Source organism: Anoplopoma fimbria, chromosome 10 (genome assembly GCF_027596085.1).
Source record: "Anoplopoma fimbria isolate UVic2021 breed Golden Eagle Sablefish chromosome 10, Afim_UVic_2022, whole genome shotgun sequence".
Classification (NCBI taxonomy): Eukaryota; Metazoa; Chordata; class Actinopteri; order Perciformes; family Anoplopomatidae; genus Anoplopoma; species Anoplopoma fimbria.
In genome coordinates, this window is record NC_072458.1 from 21257115 (window position 1) to 21283670 (window position 26556).

The window sequence follows — 26556 nt, forward strand, 5'->3', positions numbered from 1 at the left end:
GACACAACACAATTCAATACAGAGTACTTCACGGAGCATTATTTCTTTCTAAAATCATCAACTTAAAATATATAATTCTAGAGATCTGATCCTTACACAAATTCAATCTTTTTGGATTAAATATATCAACTGTTGTGATGATAGACAACCTCATATTACAACAGTTATACTTTTATACTATACATGGACACAAATTATTTGAAGAAAAGGTCTTTCATATTTTAACATTATATCATTTTTACTGAAGGAAGGGAACAATGACCATGTGTTAATGCTGCAAACAGACAGGAGGAGACAGAGACTGTGCTAATATCTCTTTTGTGTCAAGTCCTTGAATAAAATTGTACTGTTTCATTAAACATTATTATATGTAAAAACTCAAATGAAATGCGTATCACATTATGCAGATAATACCCTGATTTTTATTACCAATCCTGAAAATGATCTGTCCTATTTGACAACAATTGAACATATCTAATATATCTTCTTTAAAGGTAAACATAAGTGATAACAGAGTGCTTTGTGATTGACCATTGAAATTATTCTACCATGTGTGTTGTTAGGTAATATAATTCAAACAGGAACGACAATGAAGGAACATCTACAAACTTAAAACAACTAAAATAACCTGGAAAGAATTTGACTTATTACTTTTCCCTGTTGGAGTCAGTCAGAGCATTTCCATAGAGAGACACTTTGCATCAGCAGCACCATCCTCCAGTGCTCTGGGAGAGTTTATAGTCCTGAGAGTTGAACACTGGATGACTGACAGCTGTCCTTCATCACAACAGAAGACACAGAAATCCTCCTCATCAAAAACATGACTTTGATCTCCGTCCTCATCTGGACTCTCCTCTGCTGCTGCTTCACAGGTAAAGTCCAGAGAATCAAACTCCTCTCCTCTATGAACATCCGTCCCTCTGAAATGAAGCCGACAAAACCATGACGCTGCTTTATGTTTTTGTCTCTGTGTCCTCAGAGTCCAGAGGACAGGTCACAGTGACTCAGCCTGGAGCAGTGAGCTCTGCTCTGGGAGGCTCCGTCTCCATCTCCTGTAGGACCAGTCAGGATGTTTATGGCAATAACTATTTAGCCTGGTACCAACAGAGAGATGGAGAAACTCCTAAACTGCTCATTTATTATGCTAGCACTCTACAATCAGGGATTCCAGGTCGTTTTACAGGCAGTGGATCAAACTCTGCCTTCACTCTGACCATCAGTGGAGTCCAGACTGAAGATGCAGCAGTTTACTACTGTCAGAGTGCACATCACATCAACAGTCTGTGGGTGTTCACACAGTGAAAAAGCGTCGTACAAAAACCTCCTCAGCTGAAGAGGAACTGATCTGACTCAACAGCTGCATTGAAACTAAAAGATATCAACATAATACAAAAAAATATAGTTACAAGTCAGTCTAACAGTTAACACTGACAGTTCAAAAATGATTAAAAAATATTTTATTTTTACTGATCATTTTCTTCAACAAAGATTCAATTGATGAATGAATGTGATTTAAAGAAAACCACAGTCACTATTTGATGTAATATATTTTCCATAGGCAGGTTATTACAGATCTTTTATTTTTTTATTTTGTCAGGGTTTCTTCAGATTATTCTTCTAATACATTTAACTAACAAACAGGTTTAACCCTCCTGTTACCTTCACATTTACTAACATCTTTTATCCTTGGGGTCAATTTGACCCCAGCAATTTAAACCTCCAGAAAATGATTATTATTAAAATTGTTACCCAAGTTTATGTGTCAGGAACTTTATGTTAGTTTGTTGACTACCTAAATAGCCCTTAAAATAAAACAACCCCCCCCCCCCCACCCCCTTATACATCCAGAATACCTGTTACGCGACTATGGAGAAATATGCAGATCACCATAAAATCTCACTGACTGACCTAAAATTGGAAAGAGATATCTTTTCGCTGCTTTAATAACTTTATATTATTTCTAAGTACATATTTTTGTTATCTATAACATTTGGAATGAAAAACAATTTCTGTTATCAAGAATAGTAACATGTATTATGTTCGGGGTCAATTTGACCCCAGGAAAAACAAACAGGGCGTACGTACACCACGGCGTACGATGTAAAGAAATGATCACATGTAATGTTATGACCATTCAGTCCTTCAGCCATGTCAAGTACCACCCTCATGCCCTGGTTTTATTCAGGTGCTTCCCCAGGGGATTTAGCAGTGTACACCTGCATATTCCCGTCATAGCTGGACTGTGCATCACATGCTGCCCATATTTGGATACCGTATTTGGCCGGTTTGCTCGGCATGTATTGTCTGAAGGGACAGCGCCCACGAAATGCAACCAGACATTCATCCACAGTCACGTGGGGGCCTGGATTGTAAAGAAAGGGTAATCGTTGAACCCACTTGTCCCATACATCCCGTATTGCTGCGAGTTTGTCACGCTCTCGTCGGCCCTGCCTTGTTTCTCTGTCATCAAAGCGTATGACACGGGAGAAAACATGGAATGTGTTTAGAGATATGGTGGCTGGAAGTATTGCCCTTCCAGTGTCAGCAGCCCAAAGGCTTGCTGTTGCTTCGCCTTTTGACCTATCAACTCCTGCAAAATGAGCAACCCAATGTAGGCTTGCAAGTGGGTCACATCCAAGTATTTCCCACTGTCCCCATACACGCGCCTCCCCTCTAAATTTGTCATCTCAAGTATCTCCTTTTCGATTGATGGTGTTATGGAGAGCTCAAATGCTGATTGTATGTCTTGGACATGGCTGACAGCGTATCTGGTGGGGCCTGGAACCATTTTGATGACATTAGCAGCACTAAGTCTACCCTGTTGTTCAAGTGGGGAGATGGACCATAATAACTTTCCATTTTTGGAAGGTAGTGTGTTTGCTGGTGGTTGAGAGACAACAGGAGGGTCAACACTGAGGGTCTCATTCTCATCAGAGGAGGATGCCTCATAATCAGGGTCCTCCTCAACATCATCCTCGGTCTCAGACACATTCTCCTCTATGTCACTTTCATGGTCAAAGAGATGTGACAACACCTCATTGACAGAAAACCTTTCCTTAGAAGTCATTTTCAGTTGAGAGAGAAGGCTGCTGTGCAAGCTTTGATATGTTTGCTCCACCCCTATGTTGTGTGAACTATCTGTGGTTCTCGCACTACTACAGTTATGGTTATGTTAGGTTAGGGCCCTAAAGCTTTTTGAAGATTATAAAACTGCATGTTATAGTGACCTGAATATCATCCAAAACAACCAAAACAAATGTGTGTAAAATGTTGATATTTCTTATATGTTTTATACAGCTAAAACAGCCTGGGGTCAAATTCACCCCAAAGAACACCGATGCGTACAGCATGTGTACAGGACATTGAAAACATATCATCATGTTCATTTTATGTTTACCCAGTTGTCCACATTAAATTAGGAAAAGTTATTAAATATGAAGCCAAAAAAATGATGTCAATCATTTATTTAGAGACGTTAAACATTGAATGGGGTAAAATTGACCCCAAAGATAATAGGAGGGTTAATTGGATCACTAAATGTACTAAATGTAGATCACATTTTGAATAATTGATTCATAGTTAATACATCAAATCAATATATATTCTTTAAGAAGTGTCTTTTTTGTTTTAGTAAATTCAAACTAATTTTAAGGTTTCTGATTAAGGCATTTAAGATTAATAATAAACAATTAGGTCTCTACTGTTGTCATATTTTTCTATTGTCTTTTTGTGTGAGTTATTTATAAAAACAATTGTGAATGTGACTTTTTTTTAAAGCAAAATTCAAGTAAAAATCTCACTTTTATGTCATATCCCTTTGTGCTGATGATATACCATAGTTTTTTTTTTTTAATACTTTAAAACTGCTTTAAAACTGTAAAATGATTTAATTGCCATGTAATCAGACCTTCAATTATCCTTTTATCCAGATTATGAGAACATTTTGATAAAATTCACTCTAACAAATAGAAAAACTACCTCATTATACTCTGGTATCACTTAAATACTTGTAGATATTAATTACACCAAGGCCTCTGTCTAAATAATAATATCCTCTGAAACAGTTTGAAGGAAAACATCTTTATTATCTGAAAAGGTTGTCAGCATCTTAATAAGCAAGAAAATATCACTTTTTAAATCTTGTATGAAAAGAATGGAAGAGTTGCAGAGACTGAAACCAGTAGCAGAGTCCCAGTGAGTCAGGTCAGGACTGGGAACACTGGTCTCTCCTCAGTGTCTCTGAGAGCAGAGCCTGGGAGCCCTGGGTGGCCTCACAGGTCACAGAGCCCACCTTCCTCCACTGGTCTGCAGTGAGCCTCAGGGTGCTGCTCCAGCTGTAGTGGCCGTCCTTCTCCAGCACCCCGGGGCTCCTGCTCTCCTCCCAGCTGCTGCTGCTGCTGCTGCTGCTGCCGTCCACCTTCCAGGCCAGACTCCAGTCTGAGGGGAAGCCCTTGTTGGCCAGGCACATGAGCGTGGCCTTCCCCTGCTGCAGCTCCTCACTGGAGGGGGGCAGCACCGTCAGGGTGGGACGGGCATCACCTAGGAGACACCAATCAGCTTAGAGGACAGGGACCACACAGCTGTGCATCAACCACCAGACACTTGGACACCTTTACTGTGAGAGAGTTGATTTTCTCCTTTAAGGAGTTTCTGTCAGATGTTTTTTCTGCTCCACCAGTCACTCACTCACACATTGTTTCACTTCCCTTTAAGAAGCCTCTCATGCATATCAGCACAGAGAGAACATCATATAAAGTGACCTGAAATATATCAAACTACACTGGAAATACAACATCAAAATACGTCCAAATACTAAAACTTCACCATGAAAAACCTCAGCTAAACATTACTTTAAAGTATTTAGTGGAAACGTCAACAAGATTAGAAAAAACTACTGACTACAATCAACAGTTCATGTGGATTTCAATGATTATTTAAAACAGTCCAAAAGATTTTCAAAACTTTATGCCATATTTGAAACATGGATGAGATTTTGCACTTTCTCAAATATTTATCTCAACACTGATCAATATAACTTGTTTAACTGATGAGGAATTTGTTTTAAAAAGTTATTATTGAGGTAGAGAATTAAAAAAACAATCCTGGTTAACATTTGAAAAACAGCTTTTAAACATATATCTTCTAAACATAAACTGTATGAATTTCAGTATAACATGAATGTGTACAAAAAAGTTTAGTAAAACTGCTCTGAGTTAGTCTCCATGATAAACGAAGAGATAAAAACATGAACAGTAGAAGTGTTTTAAAGAAAACATATAGATATATATATAGACAAGATATTTTTATCTGCTTTAATCGTCAAACAACTGAATTATAAACATAAACAATATAATATTTAGTATTACTGTAGAAATTATCCTTTACAAAATCCACCACATAATATTTAGTATTATCCCCTTAAGATGCAACTTTACCACAAAAGAAACTTACTTCCAACATCCAGTCTGGTTCCTCCACCAAAAGTCAAAGACAAACCACAGTGATACAAAGTCATTGAGCCGCCGTACAAACAAAAACCTCTCACTGTAGAGAGACACGGCTCTCTGACTTTGACACAAACAAACTCACCAAACACATTCACAGTTTACCCAGTTTATGTTATAACTTCCTGCAAAATGTAATGTAATTCATAAAAGTTGAAAAGACAAACTTTTGAACATGAAATAATCCAAAGACATTACTCCTGAAATAATGAAATATTTAAACATTTTCTTCCAACATCCAGTTCCTCCAAAACAAATACAAATATGAGATCAAGATATTGTACACAAAAATTTAAATAAAAAATGCAAAACATAACTAAATAAAAAATAACATTTTACATACTAAAACAAAAGACTCAAACAAACGACTTTGACAAAAGTTAACTCACCCAGCACATTCCCAGTTAACCCAGTTTTGTTATTACTGGTTATATTACTTTTAAACTGATTCATAATGATACCTATATATATAACAATTTATTTGTAAAATGTTAGAATTGTATAAGTGATATAAACTTGTCTCTTGATAAAACAAATTGATATAAGATATTCTTAAAGATGAACTCTTCAATAAATCCTGCCAAATGTCAATTATTATATAAATGCATGTTTATTGTACAATATAATAAATGAAAAGTAATAATTTTGTTAAAATTTGTCCCACAGTGATGATAGTTGATGTGCTAGTGAATAACGGGGAATTCATAAAAATACTGTGGAAGACTTTATTTTAGCAAACTCAAACCAAAGACTCAAAAAGCACTGACACATTCCTGATCAATACTCTGATAAAGTCATTGATCCATTGATAAACAGCATCATCAGAGTAATCCATAAGTCCCTGTTGGAGTCAGTCAGAGCATTTCCATAGAGAGACACTTTGCATCAGCAGCACCATCCTCCAGTGCTCTGGGAGAGTTTATAGTCCTGAGAGTTGAACACTGGATGACTGACAGCTGTCCTTCATCACAACAGAAGACACAGAAATCCTCCTCATCAAAAACATGACTTTGATCTCCGTCCTCATCTGGACTCTCCTCTGCTGCTGCTTCACAGGTAAAGTCCAGAGAATCAAACTCCTCTCCTCTATGAACATCCGTCCCTCTGAAATGAAGCCGACAAAACCATGACGCTGCTTTATGTTTTTGTCTCTGTGTCCTCAGAGTCCAGAGGACAGGTCACAGTGACTCAGCCTGGAGCAGTGAGCTCTGCTCTGGGAGGCTCCGTCTCCATCTCCTGTAGGACCAGTCAGGATGTTCTAAGTGGGATCCATTTAGCCTGGTACCAACAGAGAGATGGAGAAACTCCTAAACTGCTCATTTATTATGCTAGCACTCTACAATCAGGGATTCCAGGTCGTTTTACAGGCAGTGGATCAAACTCTGCCTTCACTCTGACCATCAGTGGAGTCCAGACTGAAGATGCAGCAGTTTACTACTGTCAGAGTTTTCACGTTATCAACAGTCAGTATGTGTTCACACAGTGAAAAAGCGTCGTACAAAAACCTCCCTCAGTCAGACTGAACAGAAACTGAACTGACTGCTGCAGCTGGAAGCTACTGCAGAGACTGATACACTTCACTGAACACACACAACACACACACACACACACACACACACACACACACACACACACACACACACACACACACACACACACACACACACACACACACACACACACACACACACATGCTGTACAACTATATCAAGAGGATTGAGTATTTCACTATAGTTGCTTTCACAATTAATGAACATTTATCACAAAAAGTTCAATGACCAAAAATGAATATTGCTGGAATTAAAATTCATCTTTCCACCACAGCTTTTCATCATCCATTCATATCCCGTTATAGTCCCATGTTCTAATCTGATTTAATAATAACAATTTATTCGCACATATATTGTACAGTAGGAAGAAGCAAACATAATCACATGCTTGCTAGGAGACTGATCATGGTCTGGATGTCAGTCCCCTCAAACTCACATTCTCTCAGACCATCACGAACATCACATAGGTCTTGTATACAAGTAGCAACATCCATACAATCAGCAACGGTATCATTACATATTTGGCGACGCAAAACACGACTGTTATACGTCAACATATTTTCATTAGTTCTGTACATGAGAAACCGTTGGTTAATAGCAACAGACGTCTGACTATACATCAATCCATCAGAACATAGGCGAACTAAGGCATTATCTCTATTATGCACATAGAAACGTAGAGAAGCGAGATAACAATTGACATTCAATCTTAGATGCTGACATAAGACTAGGTAACAGATTGCAATGAGTAGTGTTGGGGACACGCCAAATGTGTCACGCCAATTTACGCCATGTTACATAACTACGCTGTATATGGCAGGAATCAAGTCTCCACAACACAGAACCATAGAACGATGTACAATAAGTTTAAAATAATTTCGCTTCTGTGCTTGACGCACACATATTGAACCTGGCCATCATAGTATTTGCACTACAAATCAAATGATTGGTACCTTTTGTTATGTTTTCTACATTACTCTTCTGACCTATTACGTGTTCCAGATGTATGGTGTTCTCAGACCGTGTGATCGGCACATCACATATACGAAATGGAGTGTCCACTTGACAATTAAATGACAGACTAACACTCTTCGATGGGTAAAATTTAACATTAAACTCCAGAGCGAACTCATCACAAATAGACAATAATTCAGTTACATTTCCTAATGCATAGGTCACTCTGCATTATTTATTTCTTAAATCATGAACTTAAATTATAAAATCCTAGAGATCTGAAGCTTTAGCTACAGGTCCAATTTGACAACACTTGAACGTATCTTATATATCTTCTGTAAAGGTAAATATAAGTGATGACAGATGTTATAGCAATATAGTCTTATTAATATTATTAAAAAAACATTAATAAATGTAGGTACAAATATTGAATGAATGCCACATTTTGAAATGTGAAAAGGCCTCAAGACTCAAGCCCAGAAGTGAATAACAACTACTTCCTGCTCTTAACCAAAACAAAATGTATTCATACATTTTAGAATTTATCATAGTTTTGTCACTGAAGCCAAACATTTTAAGTGTCTGTTCAGTAATTTGATAACATCAAAAAAAGTATAAAATACAACACAATTCAATACAGAGTACATGACTGAGCATTATTTCTTTCCAAAATCATCACCTTGAATTATGAACTCCAAGTGATCTGATCATAAAACAAATTCAGTCTCTTTGGATTTAATATATCCAGCGTGTAAGACAGTCAAATATGAAAGCAGTTACACTTTTATTATATACATGGACAACGCTGATTTGATCAATAGGTCTCTAGTATTTTAAAAGAATATTAGTTTTACTACAAGAAGTGAAACACAACTGTGTAAATCCAACAGAATGATGGGAGGAGTCAGAGACTGTGCTAATCTCTCTTTCCTCTCAAGTCTTTTGGTAAAGATTTACTGTCTGATTTTAACATTATTATATGTAAAAACTCAAAATTCATATTATGTCACATTATGCAGATGACACACTGCCATTTATATATAGTCTTAAGAAGCCTTTTTATTTAGATTTTAAATATAGATGTTCACCATTTCATGGAAGAATTTACCAAAACATGATCATAACATAGATCGTCTTCAAGGGTAAAGAAAAGTGATAACAGAGAGCTTTGTGGTTCACCATTGACATTTATTAAGATGTGCATTGTTACCAAAGATAATGAATATAGTTTGAACTGGAACGACAATAGATGAATACCCAGTCTTAAAACCATTTAAAGGAAATCCAGACATAATTGGACTTGTTGCTGTTTTGAATTTTCTGCATTAATCTGACACATTTTCCTTATTTATGTCAAAAAAACAAATTTATGAGACATGAAAACTTTTATAATACACATGACTAAATCTTTATTGTTTTAAAATGTTGAAACAACCAACACAAGCAAGAGGAAGTTAATGTTGAAACATGTCATGAGAATAAAAGAACAAGAGAGAGAGCAGACTGAGAGCAGTATCAGAGTGAAACCAGTAGCAGAGTCCCAGTGAGTCAGGTCAGGACTGGGAACACTGGTCTCTCCTCAGTGTCTCTGAGAGCAGAGCCTGGGAGCCCTGGGTGGCCTCACAGGTCACAGAGCCCACCTTCCTCCACTGGTCTGCAGTGAGCCTCAGGGTGCTGCTCCAGCTGTAGTGGCCGTCCTTCTCCAGCACCCCGGGGCTCCTGCTCTCCTCCCAGCTGCTGCTGCTGCTGCTGCTGCTGCCGTCCACCTTCCAGGCCAGACTCCAGTCTGAGGGGAAGCCCTTGTTGGCCAGGCACATGAGCGTGGCCTTCCCCTGCTGCAGCTCCTCACTGGAGGGGGGCAGCACCGTCAGGGTGGGGACGACTCCACCCACTGCAGAGAGAGAGGTTCATAAAGGTCATATGAGGTCGCAGCAGAGGAGGCTACTAGTTCTGTTGGTCTTTATCCGATTGGATGAAACTGATCTTAAACGTTTCACTTCCCTCTCTGAGCTCTGTAACCATGGCAACAGACAGGCATCACTGCTGAACCATGGCAACAGACAGGTTTCAGTACTAAAGATAAAACATCTAAACTGACCCTCTTTCACTAAACCTTCAGAGTCACATAGTTTCAAATATTACAGTTAAGATAAAGATTGTGAAGCTTTTATTTTGTTAACTATTTTAAGTATTTCTTGTTTCAAGCCAAAACCTCATACATGATGATATGTGTTTGTTCTCTTCATGTGAGCAGGAATCATCACTGAACAGTCAGGCTTCATTACTGACACTTTAAAATGAATATTGTTGATTCCTGAAATACTTTTTCAAACTCATGAGACATGTTGAATAGCTTTAAAATCATCAGTATTTTAGAAACATTGAGTCATAACGGAACAAATAATGATTGAATATAAGTAATTCTAGCCGTAATATCATAACATGAACTTTAAAATTTATTTTCTTAATTAACAGTGCTTCAGAGTAGTTACAAGGAAATTAGAATAATGTATAAACTGAAAGTTAGATGTTTGATAAAAAAAATATTATTCACTGGAGTAGATTTTTATCGAGTCAACAACATGAAGGCTTCAACAATTGTTAGAAATATATCACATTTCAAATATCAGTCAAAATGTTGTAGTAATCTCTAAAATGACCACATTCAAATAGAATACATGTAAAATGTGGGTTATTAAGGGAGTCAAATGTACTTACAGTTAACGTTCAGTCTGGTTCCTCCACCAAAAGTCCACCACAGTGATACAAAGTCATTGAGCCGCGTAAAAAACCTCTCACTGTAGAGAGACACGGCTCTCTGACTTTGACACAAACAAACTCACCAAACACATTCACAGTTTACCCAGTTTATGTTATAACTGATTAAATTACTTAAAACAGATTAACAAATAATAGATATGTATTCAACAATTTATCAGTGAAATGTTAGACACACAAGAGCAATTTAAATCCATCTTTTAGTAAAACTAATTGATGATTGATCAAAAACCCTCGAATAAAATCTGCCAAATGTAAATAATTATCATGAATGCATGTTTATTGGAGACTATGATAATTTAAAATATTCCAAAGTAATGTTGATTTGTGTGGTAATGAAACATGGTGAATACAAAATGTATTCTGGGAAAAATTGTCCATTAAACTCAAACCAAAGACTCAAAAAGCTCTGACACATTCCTGATCAATACTCTGATAAAGTCATTGATCCATTGATAAACAGCATCATCAGAGTAATCCATAAGTCCCTGTTGGAGTCAGTCAGAGCATTTCCATAGAGAGACACTTTGCATCAGCAGCACCATCCTCCAGTGCTCTGGGAGAGTTTATAGTCCTGAGAGTTGAACACTGGATGACTGACAGCTGTCCTTCATCACAACAGAAGACACAGAAATCCTCCTCATCAAAAACATGACTTTGATCTCCGTCCTCATCTGGACTCTCCTCTGCTGCTGCTTCACAGGTAAAGTCCAGAGAATCAAACTCCTCTCCTCTATGAACATCCGTCCCTCTGAAATGAAGCCGACAAAACCATGACGCTGCTTTATGTTTTTGTCTCTGTGTCCTCAGAGTCCAGAGGACAGGTCACAGTGACTCAGCCTGGAGCAGTGAGCTCTGCTCTGGGAGGCTCCGTCTCCATCTCCTGTAGGACCAGTCAGGATGTTTATATTTATAACAGTAAACACTATTTAGCCTGGTACCAACAGAGAGATGGAGAAACTCCTAAACTGCTCATTTATTATGAGCACTCTACAATCAGGGATTCCAGGTCGTTTTACAGGCAGTGGATCAAACTCTGCCTTCACTCTGACCATCAGTGGAGTCCAGACTGAAGATGCAGCAGTTTACTACTGTCAGAGTTTTCACTATATCAACAGTCAGTATGTGTTCACACAGTGAAAAAGCGTCGTACAAAAACCTCCCTCAGTCAGACTGAACAGAAACTGAACTGACTGCTGCAGCTGGAAGCTACTGCAGAGACTGATACACTTCACTGAACACACACACACACACACACACACACACACACACACACACACACACACACACACACACACACACACACACACACACACACACACACAAACACAATTTGGTGGGTTAAATTAAATTGTTAAATTGTTCACCTCCTCTTTCTGTAACAGCAAATTTAGCGACATAACAAAAGCATTTTTAAACATGAACATCTCTTATCTCCACTTGACTTTGCATTTCTTAATGAACCCTTTGAATCTTTTTTTGTCAGAAAGTCATCAAGCAAAGCTTCACCTGTAGCCCTTTTTAGACCATACTCCATTTCATGTTTTTATTAACAATAATAATATCAATAATACATTTTATTTGGTGGCGCCTTTCATGGCACTCGAGGTCAGAGTGCAGATCAATATAGTAGTCAGATTCTCTTAGCATAGTGGTTATTCTTTTCCAAATACTACTCAAATGTCCTTCCCTCTTCTTCTTTTTACTTTTTGACATTTTCCATTGACATCAAAGAAAAGTGTTTTAGAAAAGACATGAGACATCATTTTTTTTTGACTAATTGACCCTAGTCATGAAAGAAATAGTAGTCGGGAAACAGGCAGCAAAACTCCAAACAAAGGATACAACGAAGATGAACTCACCAGTAACAAAGGGACTGGGCTGGTATGAACAGTGAATGACTAATGGGGAAGCGGGACCAGGTGAGCAGGAGGTCTGGTGAGTTCAGGGCTAACGAGAGGTGGAACTAATCAGTACAGGGCCGACCATCAAAACTGGTGGGAAAATATACAAAGTCAGGAAGTAGAGTAATCTGAAACGATAGGAGAGCTAAGTAAAAATACAGGAAACAATAAACATGGATGATGATGATTAAACAAAGGAATAACATAGATTTCATCAGATTATGACATGTAAAAGCAACACAAATAAAATACAGATACAATAAAAGCATCCAGCAAAAGAAGAAAAAGTCTCTCTGAACAAGTGTCTTTAGCTGTTTTCTACCACAGCTTCCCCAAATCTTTAGTCTAAAAGCTCCGAAACTTTGAAGCCAGAGCCACAAAAGCACTTTAAAGACTTCAGTGATGTCAAACCAATAATCTCTGATCATAGCAGGACAGGACAGAGAGGACAGATGTGAAGGACAACATGTAGTACAAACTCACTGCTTCTTTTCCAATGGCTTCCTTTCATCCTTTAAAACCAGCCTCTACCTGCTTTAGGATACCACAGCTAAACACTGTTAGCACTGAGACAATAATCAGATGTGACGTGAACATAATCCCTTTTAATTCTTCTAATAATCATCACCTAAAGTATTGAAATATTGGTGATCTGATTTAATGGATCTTCTCCAAACAGACTGTGTTGTCATCTCTTTCATAAAGCCTTTTGCTGAGTCAGTTTTCTTTCATTTTAAATCTCATTTGATGCTGATGATATCCCGCTTTTTATATTTAATTCATTTTCTTAATAGAATATAAGAATATAAGTCACAGAAAAGAGTCATCAGACATTTTTACTTCATAAATAGAAAAACACAAAGAAATTATTATTTGATGACATTTTTATTGTTTTGAACAATTAAAAGCAACAAAAATAAAACAAGCAAGAACACATTATGTTGAAACGTTTAATGAGGGAGAGAGAGATAAAGAGAGAGAGAGAGAGAGAGAGAGAGAGAGAGAGAGCAGACTGAGAGCAGTATCAGAGTGAAACCAGTAGCAGAGTCCCAGTGAGTCAGGTCAGGACTGGGAACACTGGTCTCTCCTCAGTGTCTCTGAGAGCAGAGCCTGGGAGCCCTGGGTGGCCTCACAGGTCACAGAGCCCACCTTCCTCCACTGGTCTGCAGTGAGCCTCAGGGTGCTGCTCCAGCTGTAGTGGCCGTCCTTCTCCAGCACCCCGGGGCTCCTGCTCTCCTCCCAGCTGCTGCTGCTGCTGCTGCTGCTGCCGTCCACCTTCCAGGCCAGACTCCAGTCTGAGGGGAAGCCCTTGTTGGCCAGGCACATGAGCGTGGCCTTCCCCTGCTGCAGCTCCTCACTGGAGGGGGGCAGCACCGTCAGGGTGGGGACGACTCCACCCACTGCAGAGAGAGAGGTTCATAAAGGTCATATGAGGTCGCAGCAGAGGAGGCTACTAGTTCTGTTGGTCTTTATCCGATTGGATGAAACTGATCTTAAACGTTTCACTTCCCTCTCTGAGCTCTGTAACCATGGCAACAGACAGGCATCACTGCTGAACCATGGCAACAGACAGGTTTCAGTACTAAAGATAAAACATCTAAACTGACCCTCTTTCACTAAACCTTCAGAGTCACATAGTTTCAAATATTACAGTAAAGATAAAGACTCTGAAGCTTTTATTTTGTTAACTATTTTAAGTATTTCTTGTTTCAAGCCAAAACCTCATACATGATGATATGTGTTTGTTCTCTTCATGTGAGCAGGAATCATCACTGAACAGTCAGCTTCATTACTGACACTTTAAAATGAATATTGTTGATTCCTGAAATACTTTTTCCAAACTCATAAGACATGTTGAATAGCTTTAAAATCATCAGTATTTTAGAAACATTGAGTCATAACTATTCAACTTTAAATACGGAACAAATAATGATTGAATACAAGTAATTCTAGCCGTAATATCATAACATGAACTTTTAAATTTATTTTCTTAATTAACAGTGCTTCAGAGTAGTTACAAGGAAATTAGAATAATGTATAAATTGAAAGTTATATGTTTGGTACAAAAAGATTATTCACTGGAGTAGATTTTTATCGAGTCAACAACATGAAGCCTTCAAGAATTGTTACAAATATATCACATTTCAAATATCAGTCAAAATATTGTAGTAATCTCTAAAATTACCACATTCAAATAGAATAAATGTAAAATGTGGGTTATTAAGGGAGTCAAATGTACTTACAGTTAACGTTCAGTCTGGTTCCTCCACCAAAAGTCACCACAGTGATACAAAGTCATTGAGCCGCCGTACAAAAACCTCTCACTGTAGAGAGACACGGCTCTCTGACTTTGACACAAACAAACTCACCAAACACATTCACAGTTTACCCAGTTTATGTTATAACTGATTAAATTACTTAAAACTGATTAACAAATAATAGATATGTATTCAACAATTCATCAGTGAAATTTTAGACATATATGAGCAATTTAAATCCATCTTTTAGTAAAACCAATTGATGATTGATCAAAAACCCTCCAATAAAATCTGCCAAATGTAAATAATTATCATGAATGCATGTTTATTGGAGACTATGATAATTTAAATTAATATTTATGTCTAATATATTCCAAAGTAATGTTGATTTGTGTGGTAATGAAACATGGTGAATACAAAATGTATTCTGGGATAAAATGTGTCCATTAAACTGAAACCAAAGACAAATGAGCTCTGACACATTCCTGATCAATACTCTGATAAAGTCATTGATCCATTGATAAACAGCATCATCAGAGTAATCCATAAGTCCCTGTTGGAGTCAGTCAGAGCATTTCCATAGAGAGACACTTTGCATCAGCAGCACCATCCTCCAGTGCTCTGGGAGAGTTTATAGTCCTGAGAGTTGAACACTGGATGACTGACAGCTGTCCTTCATCACAACAGAAGACACAGAAATCCTCCTCATCAAAAACATGACTTTGATCTCCGTCCTCATCTGGACTCTCCTCTGCTGCTGCTTCACAGGTAAAGTCCAGAGAATCAAACTCCTCTCCTCTATGAACATCCGTCCCTCTGAAATGAAGCCGACAAAACCATGACGCTGCTTTATGTTTTTGTCTCTGTGTCCTCAGAGTCCAGAGGACAGGTCACAGTGACTCAGCCTGGAGCAGTGAGCTCTGCTCTGGGAGGCTCCGTCTCCATCTCATGTAGGACCAGTCAGAGGGTTTATAATGGGGACTATTTAGCCTGGTACCAACAGAGAGATGGAGAAACTCCTAAACTGCTTATTAATAGAGCCACTTATCGACAATCAGGGATTCCAGGTCGTTTTACAGGCAGTGGATCAAACTCTGCCTTCACTCTGACCATCAGTGGAGTCCAGACTGAAGATGCAGCAGTTTACTACTGTCAGAGTCGTCATGATATCAACAGTCAGTATGTGTTCACACAGTGAAAAAGCGTCGTACAAAAACCTCCCTCAGTCAGACTGAACAGAAACTGAACTGACTGCTGCAGCTGGAAGCTACTGCAGAGACTGATACACTTCACTGAACACACACACACACACACACACACACACACACACACACACACACACACACACACACACACACACACACACACACACCTGATGTTTTTGTTCTCAACATTTTGTAAACAAGCTCATTGGCTTCATGAGAGTTATACGAGAAGATCTTGCCCTCCACATGCAGTGGAGGGCAGGGAGGGAAAGGGAGCAGGGGTTAGCAGGTGATGAAGGCGAGTTTGAAGAGGTGGGTTTTGAGGGCTTGTTTGAATGATGATAGGGTGGGAGCCTGACGGATGTGGATGGGGAGGGCGTTCCAGAGGGAGGGTGCAGCAACTGAGAAGGCCCTGTCACCTCAGGTCCGGCGCTTGGTCCTGATGGTCTTCAGAGTGTTTGCGCCGGCGGACCTGAGGCAACGGGTTGGGGCGTGGAGGGGGAGGAGGTCTGAAAGGTAGGGAGGGGCCAGGTTGTTTAGGGCTTTGTAGGTGGTGAGTGATATTTTAAAGTCTATCCTGTATTTGACCGGGAGCCAGTGGAGGTGGCGTAGGACCAGGGTGATGTGTTCGTAGCGGCGGGTGGAGGTGAGCAGTCGAGCGGCAGAGTTCTGAACATATTGGAGTTTATTGAGGATTTTGTTGGGAGAGCCATAGAGGATGCTGTTGCAGTAGTCGAGTCTGGAGGTTATGAGGGCATGGATGAGAATTTCGGTGGTGGCAGAGGACAGGGAGGGCCGGAGGCGTGCAATGTTCCTGAGTTGAAAGAAGGCAGTTTTGGTGATGTGGTTGGCGTGGGGTAGGAAAGAGAGGGTGGGGTCGAGGATGATTCCGAGGTTGCGGACCTGGGTGGAGGGGGTGACGATGGAGCCATCAATGTTGAGAGAGAAGGTCTGGGCTGAGCGGGTGAGCGAGTTAGGGCCGATCATGAGTATTTCAGATTTATTGCAGTTGAGTTTGAGAAAATTCTGTTGCATCCATGATTTTATATCAGTGAGACAGGTGGTGAGAGTGGAGTGGGTGACTGAGGTGATGGTCTTGGAGGAGAAGTAGAGTTGGGTGTCGTCAGCATAGCAGTGGAAATGTAGACCATGACGACGGATGATTTGTCCAAGGGGAAGGATGTAAATGATGAAGAGGAGGGGACCAAGCACGGAACCTTGGGGGACACCATGGGTGACTGGGGAGGTGGAGGATTTACAGTTGTTTATGGCAATGAATTGATGTCGGTCTGCTTAGTTTTACTCATGAAGCTCTGATTTCTCCTCGTTTGAATGCTCCTTGATGGACAAATAATAGAAGATTAAAAAACAAACAACAACAAATAGGAAAAAAGTGAGGAACTTTTGTTTTTCACAGAAAGAAAAATTCTCTTAGTCTGTCCCTTAACTTGAAACATAAATCAATACAGAAAATGAACTGACTCAAACATTCGTCAAGTGGATTTTAGTCATTATTAAAAAAAACTCTTTAAAGGATTTTCAAATTTCTAAACAATATTTGTCATAATTAAGAGATTTTGCACATTAAAAAAAAAAATCTTCACTGATCAATTGTATTTGAATCTACATTTAATAAGTATGACAAGAATATGAATAGTAGAAGTATAATGGATTAAACAAGATATTTGTATCTGCATTAAACCAAACTGAAGTTTAAAGAAAGATTTTAATATTTCTTAATTCTAACTCGAAACAGGTTTAAAATGAACCCAGACAGAATGTTGATTTATTTCCCAGCTTTACATTTCACAGACAGTCCCTTGAAAATGTCCAACATGTCCTCCGTTTGTACCAAACATCTTCATCCTCCTCTCCGTCCTCTCCTCCTGCAGGAGTGCATCCAGCTCTGTCGCTCCGACCTCACCGACGAAATGCCCGTCATCCCCGGGGACGCGCACCTCCAACCTCCTCCTCCTCCATCGGACCCCGAGTCTCTGCCTCCCCTCTCTCTTTTATCTCCCTCCTCTTCCTCCTCCTCCTCCTCCTCCTCCTCCTCTCCTCAGGCCAAGCGCTCCTACTCCATGGAGCACTTCCGGCAGAGTGATGAAGGCCGCGGAGGACGAGGAGCAGGAGCAGGAGCAGGAGCAGGAGGGGGAGCAGTGAGGGGGGGAGGAAAGAGAGGGAGGGAGGGAGATAGAGAGAGAGAAGAGGAGCAGACAGATTGGCCAACAAGTCCTTTTTAGATCAGGGCTGGGCGATGTGGAGAAAAATCTAAATATCACGATATGTTTCAGCAAATACCTCGAAATCCATCAGAAGATGATATAAAAGTGTGTAAAGGCAAATCAAAGAACAGCTGGAGCTGATAAGTAAGGCAGACTTTAAAACCACACTTCTGCAAAATGACGACATCCATAACCTTAAAACGATATCTATTCTCATATCACGATATTGATTCAACATCGATATTGCCCAGCCCTGTACTCCAAACCAAATACAAGAAGCATTGTTTTTTAATTCCCCTATCTGCAGGCAACCCTGTCTCCTAGAAAATGACCTTTTTATTTTCTGCAAATATCGATTGTTTTTATCATCGATTAATCTGCAGATTATCGTCTCAAATAATTGTTTAGTTTATTAAAATATCAACAGCAAAAATGTACAATTTGATTCTCCAACAAACTGTGCGAAACCAAAAGATATCGAGTTTGCATTCATTTAACATGGAAAACACATCAATATTCATAATTGAGACTCAGATTTCTTTGCTTAAAAACAAACAAAAAAGACAGAATCAAGGCTTCAATTGTCAGAATAGTTGCTGTAGATCGTAGTTCCAGTTAAATGTTAATAAAATAAATGAGGCCTGTCTCACGGTTGACTTTCCACCATTAAACGCAATGTTTCCCCTCAAAGGCCTGAACAGCTCAAGTGAAGGTTTCCTCCACGAAGTTAGAACAGTTTTGGTGATTTCACATGAAGCATGTTTCTCTTTGCTCAGTGCTCCTTTCACTGGTTTCACTTTGGCTCACTTTGAAAAGAAGGTGATTTTGAGTTGAGCTTTTGAGTGTTAAACTCTTAATAAATAAAACCCAAAGATGATTTAAAAAAGTTTAATCATGCTTTTGTTGGTACGAGTTTATTTGTAAAGCAAGAATGTAAATTGTCGGTAATCAGTATCATCAAAGTGTTCTTTAAACCGGGGTGCCATTAAGTCTCTTTTAAAGTGTTTTCAGTTGTAAATAATAATGTTCTGTATAGACGTTATTTCTAAGAGACAGGGTTCAAACCTCCGTGGTCGAGGTTTAGTTCAATTCAGTCGACTAAAACTACCTGGTTCAGATTGAGAAATATTGCTTTCATGATTAAAAGTGGGGAGGGACAGAGAAAGATGAGAGAGAGAGAGAGAAGACGAGGGAAAAAATGTTTTATATATTGATTCATGTAAATAAATGTAAATGACATGAAAACATAAAGTTATTTGCAAGCAAAAGACACGAGAAATCTATTTTATCTATTTTATCTATCTATCTATCTATCTATCTATTATTTTATCTATCTATCTATCTATCTATCTATCTATCTATCTATCTATCTATCTATCATATCTATCTATCTATATCTATCTATCTATCTATCTATCTATCTATCTATCTATCTATCTATCTATCTATCTATCTATCATGACTTAAAAACTAGTGTAGTACCTCAACATTTCCACGAGAGAGCAGCACTGGTTTAGGGCTGTACTGACACTACACATGAGACCATGAGAAGAAATAACCATTGTTTTAGATGAAATTAAATCTTACAATGCTTCTAATCTGACGTTTAATGAATCTACGGATTTAATGTGTGTTATTATAATGTTTATTGGTTAATGCTGCAGCTCCTCACTGGAAGGGTTTCTGTCAGATGTTTTTTCACTCACTCACACATTGTTTCACTTCCCTTTAAGAAGCCTCTCATGCATATCAGCACAGAGAGAACCACCATACAGATCATACAATTTTCACTTTATTCAATTGTTATTTTAAATGTTTTTGATCTATGTTTAAGTCAAAGAGCAAAGTTTTTTACACACCTTACATATTGAGTGTTTTTAATAATCTTGTAATATATATATAAGTTATGTTGTATTTTGAGCACACTGCTTTTACTGATACTATGATGATATAATATGCTGATGATATCCTACTTCACAATTCTAATTCAATCTTAACTTCTTAGACTTTGTAGTTCATTCAGATTCATTATACTTTCTCGATACTTCTAAAAACTTTTTCACATGGGAGTTTCTACCATGTCACTTTTTATTTGGGATATAAATGAAGTATATCTGATTTCCCATAAAAATATTTAAATAATCAGCTGTGTAAAATGTTTTATATTTGCAATTAAAGTAACAAAGCAGATTTTGTAGTCAAAAAAGCTTAAAGTAATCTGTAATGAAGGTTGAATTTACTTCTATCATGTCTGGCTAACATTAACATTAACTTAATGATCATAAAATTAGTTTTTTACTGTCTGAATATAAAAAACAAGCAATTTTATAATCGTTAACTAAGATGAATTCACTGGATCTGAAAACAACTCATTTGATGAAAAGTCCTTTATTGAGCTGAAATATTTGAAATTAGCAACAAAACTTTATCAAGTAAACATGCACTTTGACAGCGAGTGAGTGAAAGAAAGAGAAAAAAGGGAGACAAAAAGTTACAGAGAGTACAGACTGACACCAGTATCAGAGGGAAATAGTCCCAGTGAGTCAGGTCAGGACTGGGAACACTGGTCTCTCCTCAGTGTCTCTGAGAGCAGAGCCTGGGAGCCCTGGGTGGCCTCACAGGTCACAGAGCCCACCTTCCTCCACTGGTCTGCAGTGAGCCTCAGGGTGCTGCTCCAGCTGTAGTGGCCGTCCTTCTCCAGCACCCCGGGGCTCCTGCTCTCCTCCCAGCTGCTGCTGCTGCTGCTGCTGCTGCCGTCCACCTTCCAGGCCAGACTCCAGTCTGAGGGGAAGCCCTTGTTGGCCAGGCACATGAGCGTGGCCTTCCCCTGCTGCAGCTCCTCACTGGAGGGGGGCAGCACCGTCAGGGTGGGACGGGCATCACCTAGGAGACACCAATCAGCTTAGAGGACAGGGACCACACAGCTGTGCATCAACCACCAGACACTTGGACACCTTTACTGTGAGAGAGTTGATTTTCTCCTTTAAGGAGTTTCTGTCAGATGTTTTTTCTGCTCCACCAGTCACTCACTCACACATTGTTTCACTTCCCTTTAAGAAGCCTCTCATGCATATCAGCACAGAGAGAACATCATATAAAGTGACCTGAAATATATCAAACTACACTGGAAATACAACATCAAAATACGTCCAAATACTAAAACTTCACCATGAAAAACCTCAGCTAAACATTACTTTAAAGTATTTAGTGGAAACGTCAACAAGATTAGAAAAAACTACTGACTACAATCAACAGTTCATGTGGATTTCAATGATTATTTAAAACAGTCCAAAAGATTTTCAAAACTTTATGCCATATTTGAAACATGGATGAGATTTTGCACTTTCTCAAATATTTATCTCAACACTGATCAATATAACTTGTTTAACTGATGAGGAATTTGTTTTAAAAACAGTTATTATTGAGGTAGAGAATTAAAAAAACAATCCTGGTTAACATTTGAAAAACAGCTTTTAAACATATATCTTCTAAACATAAACTGTATGAATTTCAGTATAACATGAATGTGTACAAAAAAGTTTAGTAAAACTGCTCTGAGTTAGTCTCCATGATAAACGAAGAGATAAAAACATGAACAGTAGAAGTGTTTTAAAGAAAACATATAGATATATATATAGACAAGATATTTTATCTGCTTTAATCGTCAAACAACTGAATTATAAACATTACTTTACAATATAATATTTAGTATTACTGTAGAAACTTACTTCCAACATCCAGTCTGGTTCCTCCACCAAAAGTCCACCACAGTGATACAAAGTCATTGAGCCGTTATATGTTTACAAAAAACCTTCACTGTAGAGAGACACGGCTCTCTGACTTTTAAGACTGAGTTCAAACTAAAACTTAAGATGCAAACCACAAAAGTTGGAAGTAACAAATTCTCTAGTTTAATGTTTTACTTAAACAACAATTCGTTTTTTAATTGCTTTTGCTGATGTGAACTTTGTTTCTTAGAGCAAAATATTTGTCAAAAACTTCATCCATGAAAGTTGAAAAGACAACTACTTTTGAATATGAAATAATCCAAAGACAAATTTCCTGAAATAATGAAAATTTAAACATTTGACTTACTTCCAACATCCAGTCTGGTTCCTCCACCAAAAGTCCACCACAGTGATACAAAGTCATTGAGCCGCCGTACAAAAACCTCTCACTGTAGAGAGACACGGCTCTCTGACTTTGACACAAACAAACTCACCAAACACATTCACAGTTTACCCAGTTTATGTTATAACTTCCTGCAAAATGTATATGATTATCATTACATATTTAAACACTATAAAAAATAAAAAATAACTTATCATTTTACATTAAAACAAAAGACTCAAACAAACGACTTTGACAAAAGCTAACTCACCCAGCACATTCCCAGTTAACCCAGTTTTGTTATTACTGGTTATATTACTTTTAAACTGATTCACAACGATACCTATATATATAACAATTTATTTGTAAAATGTTAGAATTGTATAAGTGATATAAACTTGTCTCTTGATAAAACAAATTGATATAAGATATTCTTAAAGATGAACTCTTCAATAAAACCTGCCAAATGTAAATAATTATTATAAATGTATGTTTATTGTCCGATATAATAAATGAAAATAAAATAATTTTGTTAAAATCCGTCCCACAGTGATGATAGTTGATGTCGTAGTGAATAACGGGGAATTCAAAAAATACTGTGGAAGACTTTTTTTATCAAACTCAAACCAAAGACTCAAAAAGCACTGACACATTCCTGATCAATACTCTGATAAAGTCATTGATCCATTGATAAACAGCATCATCAGAGTAATCCATAAGTCCCTGTTGGAGTCAGTCAGAGCATTTCCATAGAGAGACACTTTGCATCAGCAGCACCATCCTCCAGTGCTCTGGGAGAGTTTATAGTCCTGAGAGTTGAACACTGGATGACTGACAGCTGTCCTTCATCACAACAGAAGACACAGAAATCCTCCTCATCAAAAACATGACTTTGATCTCCGTCCTCATCTGGACTCTCCTCTGCTGCTGCTTCACAGGTAAAGTCCAGAGAATCAAACTCCTCTCCTCTATGAACATCCGTCCCTCTGAAATGAAGCCGACAAAACCATGACGCTGCTTTATGTTTTTGTCTCTGTGTCCTCAGAGTCCAGAGGACAGGTCACAGTGACTCAGCCTGGAGCAGTGAGCTCTGCTCTGGGAGGCTCCGTCTCCATCTCCTGTAGGACCAGTCAGGATGTTATAATGGCATAACTATTTAGCCTGGTACCAACAGAGAGATGGAGAAACTCCTAAACTGCTCATTAGGTTAGCTAGCACTCGACAATCAGGGATTCCAGGTCGTTTTACAGGCAGTGGATCAAACTCTGCCTTCACTCTGACCATCAGTGGAGTCCAGACTGAAGATGCAGCAGTTTACTACTGTCAGAGTTATCACTATATCAACAGTCAGTATGTGTTCACACAGTGAAAAAGCGTCGTACAAAAACCTCCCTCAGTCAGACTGAACAGAAACTGAACTGACTGCTGCAGCTGGAAGCTACTGCAGAGACTGATACACTTCACTGAACACACACACACACACACACACACACACACACACACACACACACACACACACACACACACACACACACACACACACACACACACACACACACACAACAGGATTGAGTATTTACATATAGTTGCTTCACACAATTAATGAACATTTATCACAAGAAGTTCAATGACAAAATAGTTGCTTTCACAATTAATGAACATTTATCAGAAGAAGTTCAATGACAAAAACTTTATCTTGGTGGAATTTAAATTAATCTTTCCAACACAGCTTTTCATCATCCATTTGTTGCACACTCGGACAAAAAGGGACTTCCAGGCGTGCATAAGTTTTTAAATAATAGTTTTCCTGAAAGTACAGAAACACATTCACTTCAGCGCTGACTGCACCCTGCAGGTGGCTTTGGTCATCTGACGCAAGCGTTACGTTGCTCTCTTTTCTCACCCGAAGGACCCCCCAAGCCGCCCGAAGCGCCAGCATGAGCTCCACTCACTGCAACCCAACATTCACCCATTAATCACTGTAGTTGCCATGCAGGTGAACACATGCCAGGTGATGACCAACAAATCAATCAGCAAACAATAAAAATAATAAATACATCAGAATATGGGGGTGTCCATGTCCAGCTAGCACGATCATGTCCAACATTACTGTGGGCCCCACACTCTCCCCTCCAAAATCAATGTCAACCCGACATTACAGATTTCCCAGAGTACTTGTGTCTTCAACTGGTGAGTTATGGCAGTAGGCTCTATGGGAGTCAGTCTTTCGAGGTACTTCTGCATAACAACAGTCTTTGACGTGACGTCCATCTCCCTCTTTATGTCACGTGTTAGCAGCAGACACCACTGGCCAGGTGATATCTGATGTGCTATACCGCTACTCATGCGGCTATGTATCCTGCACTGAAAGGTTTTGACCTTATTTCTACCCCATAACCAACCACACAGACCCACATTCAATACTGTATGTGTCACATATGTCCAAGTATTATTCTTTGTGTCAGTGATCTGAGTTCTGGTACTCTCTTTGTTGAAACTTATGGACTAAGGTACTCTGATGCATTAACCTCCCCATTTTCAAACTCTAGGTGAAACACTCTGAAAAGAGTGTCACTTGAATCATCTTTGGCTCCCGTTAAACTATCACAGCCAATAAACTAAACATGTAACTACGAACTGGTGTCTTTGTACTTTTAGCAGTAACTTTACTTGCGTCTGTTTGTGACTGATGGTTGACCTAATCTGTCGTATGTGAGTGTTTTTGGTGGCTTTCTTTGTCTAAAAGGATATTTTCTGGTTGAAGCTGATGGCGACTCCGGATCCCTCTCGTCTGCTTCATCAGATGACGACACCTGTCCAGAGTTGACCTCATCTGTTCCATCCCATAACTCCTCTTGCTCAGCTCCCTCTGTTTCTCTGTGCTCCACCTCTGGTTCCATCCTGCCTTCATCCTCTTCTGAACACTCATCTGTCTTGCCGTCTTGCTCCAGTTCTCTGACAGCTGACTGTGGTTGGAATTCCTCTGCCTCTGTTCTTAGCTGGCTCCTAACCTGTTCAAGTGGTTCCGCCGGCTGTGTGGTGATGAATCTCCAGGTACCTTCATCCTCTGAACTACTGTCATGGTCTCTGTCCTTAGGCCTCTGCTGCCTTTTCATACCTGTTTTTGACTTCCTCTTTTCCATTTTCTTTCCTTCCTGTTTATCCTCTTCCACCGGCAGAAAGTCACAGGGCAGTAACACGTTTCTGTGCAGTACTCGGGTCTTTCTTGGGCCTCTTTCAGGCTGAACAACATAGACAGGACTGTCCTTGTGTTTCCTCTCAGTGATCACATGGATTCTCTCCTCCCAATATGATCTGAGCTTCCCGGGTCCCCCTCTGTCCCTGAAGTTCCGCACCAGCACTCTACTCCCTGGCTGGAGCTCCACTCCATAAGCCTTTTGGTCATAATGCTTCTTAGCTCTATTTTGCTCTCTCTGGACTGTCTGTGATGCTAGCCTGTATGCCTCCTGCATCCGCCTTCTCCACTTACTTGCATATTCACTGTGAGAAGTGCTCTGGTCAGTTGGTTTAAGGCCGAACATCATGTCCACAGGAAGTCGTGGGTTCCTACCATAGAGAAGGTAGTATGGAGCATATCCCGTTGCTTCACTGCGCAAAACCAAAAGATATCAAGTTTGCATTCATTTAACATGGAAAACACATCAATATTCATAATTCCTCCTGGCAGGAAGTGCATCCAGCTCTGTCCCCGGAGAGATGAGGAATGGGGTCATCCCAGCAGAGTGATGAAGGCCTCCAACCTCCTCCTCCTCCATCAGGAGCAGGAGCAGGAGCCTCCCCGGTGACGTTTTAAAGAATCTCCCTCCTCTTCAAGATCCTCACTTCCTCCTGGGGAGGCCCTCCGGCCAGGCCAAGCGCTCCTACTCCATGGAGCACTTCCGGCAGAGTGATGAAGGCCGCGGAGGAAGGAGTCAGGAACAGGACGGCAGCAGCAGGAGGGGAGCAGTGAGGGGGAGGAAAGAGAGGGAGGGAGGGAGATAGAGAGAGAGAAGAGGAGCAGACAGATTGGCCAACAAGTCCTTTTTAGATCAGGGCTGGGCGATGTGG

The 26556-nt window shown here is 39.4% G+C and overlaps 2 pseudogenes and 7 gene segments (V, D, J or C); 5 read left to right on the forward strand and 4 right to left on the reverse strand.

Moving 5' to 3' along the window:
• Positions 1-659: 659 nt before the first annotated feature.
• LOC129096952 (Ig kappa chain V region 3381-like) lies at positions 660-1730 on the forward strand. The segment is given in 2 exon segments: positions 660-872; positions 980-1730. Coding segments are annotated over 2 exon segments (375 nt in total).
• A 2334-nt stretch (positions 1731-4064) lies between these two features.
• On the reverse strand, positions 4065-5490 carry LOC129096961 (Ig kappa-b4 chain C region-like). The segment is given in 2 exon segments: positions 4065-4539; positions 5452-5490. A coding segment is annotated over 1 exon segment (264 nt).
• A 704-nt stretch (positions 5491-6194) lies between these two features.
• Positions 6195-7076, forward strand: LOC129096953 (Ig kappa chain V region 3381-like). The segment is given in 2 exon segments: positions 6195-6560; positions 6668-7076. Coding segments are annotated over 2 exon segments (375 nt in total).
• Positions 7077-9389: 2313 nt separating this feature from the next.
• On the reverse strand, positions 9390-11268 carry LOC129097702 (Ig kappa-b4 chain C region-like). The segment is given in 3 exon segments: positions 9390-9899; positions 10727-10830; positions 11201-11268. Coding segments are annotated over 3 exon segments (510 nt in total).
• On the forward strand, positions 11169-12077 carry LOC129096943 (Ig kappa chain V region 3381-like; annotated as a pseudogene).
• A 1479-nt stretch (positions 12078-13556) lies between these two features.
• On the reverse strand, positions 13557-15015 carry LOC129096962 (Ig kappa-b4 chain C region-like). The segment is given in 2 exon segments: positions 13557-14090; positions 14934-15015. A coding segment is annotated over 1 exon segment (264 nt).
• A 229-nt stretch (positions 15016-15244) lies between these two features.
• On the forward strand, positions 15245-16273 carry LOC129096950 (Ig kappa chain V region 2717-like). The segment is given in 2 exon segments: positions 15245-15716; positions 15824-16273. Coding segments are annotated over 2 exon segments (375 nt in total).
• A 4518-nt stretch (positions 16274-20791) lies between these two features.
• LOC129096970 (Ig kappa-b4 chain C region-like) lies at positions 20792-22164 on the reverse strand (the record flags this gene model as incomplete). The annotated part of the segment is given in 2 exon segments: positions 20792-21261; positions 22107-22164. Coding segments are annotated over 2 exon segments (393 nt in total), but the record flags the coding sequence as incomplete, so codon positions are not given.
• A 585-nt stretch (positions 22165-22749) lies between these two features.
• Positions 22750-23995, forward strand: LOC129096955 (Ig kappa chain V region 3381-like; annotated as a pseudogene).
• Positions 23996-26556: the final 2561 nt, after the last annotated feature.